This window comes from Myotis davidii, unplaced genomic scaffold (assembly GCF_000327345.1).
Source record: "Myotis davidii unplaced genomic scaffold, ASM32734v1 scaffold134, whole genome shotgun sequence".
In the NCBI taxonomy this organism is placed as follows: Eukaryota; Metazoa; Chordata; class Mammalia; order Chiroptera; family Vespertilionidae; genus Myotis; species Myotis davidii.
The window spans coordinates 3,153,810-3,156,793 of NW_006288853.1; the positions used below are offsets into that span (position 1 = coordinate 3,153,810).

General features: G+C 35.5%; 1 protein-coding gene across 1 annotated transcript in view; it reads right to left on the reverse strand.

The window, feature by feature from the left end:
• The window catches only part of PPA1 (pyrophosphatase (inorganic) 1), a 49,437-nt gene that overhangs the window by 12,851 nt on the left and 33,602 nt on the right, over positions 1-2,984 (reverse strand). Inside the window, exons 7-8 of the mRNA XM_015562103.1 lie at positions 2,245-2,298; positions 1,279-1,398 (exon numbers count right to left, since the gene is read on the reverse strand). Coding sequence (XP_015417589.1) covers positions 1,279-1,398; positions 2,245-2,298 — 174 coding nt within the window. The remainder of the gene's footprint in view (positions 1-1,278; positions 1,399-2,244; positions 2,299-2,984) is intronic.

The following is a 2,984-nucleotide window of genomic DNA, read 5'->3' on the forward strand; positions in this document are numbered from 1 at the left end:
ATAGATAAAAATGAAGGGTGATAGAGAAGACCGGATCCAGCAAAGCCAAATCCACCTACAGAAGAATAAGAATTTCAGCATTGTTTTCCCAGAGGGAAGGTATTTCAAGGCTAAATATTAAATAAGTTCAAGTACAAGGCAAAATGATATAATTAAGGCAAGCTAGATGAGTTTGACCTATGTTTGGTTAAGTTATAGATTGTTTCACAATAGATTCCTCTTAATAGACTTAATCAGGGGTCCTCAAACTACGGCCCGCGGACCACATGCGGCCCGCTGAAAACATTTATCTGGCCCGCCAGGTGTTTTTGCCGCCGCTGTGTGCATAGGAATTTGTTCATAGTTTTTTTTTAAACTATAGTCCGGCCCTCCAAAGGTCTGAGGGGCAGTGAACTGGCCCCCTGTTTAAAAAGTTTGAGGACCCCTGGACTTAATGGTTAATAAAAACAAACTATTTATCAATAGGGAAAAAATAAATAGAATATTCTGTGTAAAAATCCTAAGTGCCACAGCATTAGCCTAACCAAACTAGAATTTAATCTGTTGATTACTCAAAATAGACATGATTTTAGTGATTCTTCACTCAAATTCTACACAAGGACCTATTACATAACACTGACATTGCACCGGGATAAATTTGTAAACAATGCAGATTATCTCCCGTCTTCAAAGGGTTGACTGTTCAGGGAAATCCTATTTTTGCTTTGCCACAGAGAGCTTGGCTTACAGAGGGAATCAGGGCTCCAAACATAAAGGCCAACAGCTCTGTGAGCTAAGTGCTTTATCCCTCACAATAGCCATGTGAGCCAAGCACTCTTAATACCTCAGGGGGAGCGAGTCATGTCTCAGGGAGGAAGAAATAGAGACAAACGAGGTAACTTAGGGAGTGGCAGCCTTGGGATTTGAACTCTAGTCTTTTTGGTGTCCAAAATCAGTGCCTTTATCACCATTAGCCTACACTGTCTCTCTTACTACAGATTTGCCACTCATTCCGTAAAGAAAGAATTTATATAATTTATAACGAGTCCATATAGAAAGATAAATATTTCAAAATAGAACAAACTTTCAAACATGAAATTAAACATTGTAAATATTTGCCTTTTAGTTTATCTTGAAAAGTTATTCAAGGAAGTATTAAAATTAATTACCTCTTATGTTTTTAAAATCTATTATAGCAAAAACTTCCTGAAGATGTTTAAATATTTTTTTACTAACAGCAGTAAGTTCATTTTTTTGTAAGCTAAAAAGTCCATTTCTAAAAATTGCACAGAGACATACCTGAGGGATGGCGCCATAGTTCCAGATATATCCTTTATAAGGGAACACATTTGCAACATAACGGAGTTTCCCTTTTTTCACATCTTGTTTAATTGGGTTTAAAGGGTCCTTTGTAGCAATCTGAAATAAAAATTTTCTAATCATTGCATATTTGGATGTAAAATCCTATTCAAATAAGGATTTGAGGGAATTACGGAATGCACACCCCCTAGTTCCACTGTAATGACATATTTTATCTGTAACATTTTTATAATTTGAAATAAAAGTTTCTCCATAGTCAGCCTTTAAGTGGAAAACATTTGAGGTATACAGGAACTATCAAGAAGGGGAAAAGAACATTTAGTAATTCCAGAAAACAAAACTAAACTTACCTGGAATAAATCCTAACATTTGAGAAATAAAAGATTTTTATTAAAAAGGTAAAATAAATATTACCAAATTCAGCTTTCCTTCAGAGCATTTAAAATTATTAAAGCATTTGAGTATCTATTACATGCAAAGTGTGGTTACATTTAAAAAGCTTAATTGACATAAAACACATAAAAAATATCCTTAACAAAAAAGCCAAATATCTTATGTGTCATCAGAAGGAAATTAACAAAATGCAACAGAAATTCCAATGAGATCATTTGTGGCTGGGAGACCAAGGAAAGCCTGTTGACTCTGTGAAGTCAATGATGGACTTAAAAAGAACAAGACAGAGAAGAAAAAGGTAATTCCAGGCTTTGGGAACTCCAGAAGCGAAGATGTAAGGGAAGGGAAGTCTGTAGCATATTTGTAAATTGTAAATAGGTAAGTTTAGTTGGAACACAGAGAAATGATTGGCAGGCAATGGGAACTATAACTGGAAAATAGATTGGGACTAGAAAGAGGTAACCTTAGACTTTAGCTGTTTAACCCTTGAGCAAATCAGTGTGGCTAGATCAAAGCTAATATCCTACATCGGACTATCAAAGGCAAACATACCTCCATTTTTGCATTAGACCAGCGTGGTACTTCAACTACCATGTTGAACACATCCTGAAAAACAGAAGGTCAGATGGTCACAGGAGCTAATTTATTCTCTTCAATGAGCAGGCCCTGGTTCCTCCAAAGAAAAACTGTTCATTGCATCTGATCTTTGAAGTCAATGGACTTTCAATAAAATGCATCAAAAATAAGACAGACTGATGGATGAAGAGACAAAGCAAAATATTACTTTTGCAAGATATTATTCTTGCAAAATACTATTCTGCTAAAGTATTACAAAATCAAGGTGGTGGGTGTATGGTTGTCCGCTGTATAATTTTTCAAACTTTACTGGGTGTTTTATATTTTTCATAATTAAATAGTTGGGATGTATGTGGAAAGAATCCTATATAATAAAAGGGTAATATGCAAATTGACATTAATGGTGGAATGAACAGAACAACCGCTCGACCAGTCACTATGAGGCACACTGACCACCTTTCTATAAAGGGAAATAGTTTCTAAACATAACAGAACTTGTATCACTGAGGAAGCCCATCTTCAAAGCAACCATCTCCAATGCCTAGTCATTTCCATTGTGACTCTGAAATCACTCAAAATGTTTTTGAATCACCTGTTTCAGGGGTGGTTCATAAGACAAATCCCAAATCAGTTTAATTATTTTGTCATAGTTTGGTTTTAGCCTCAAACAAAATGAATCACCCCCATTATTCCCCCAACTTGGCTGTCTATAAAAA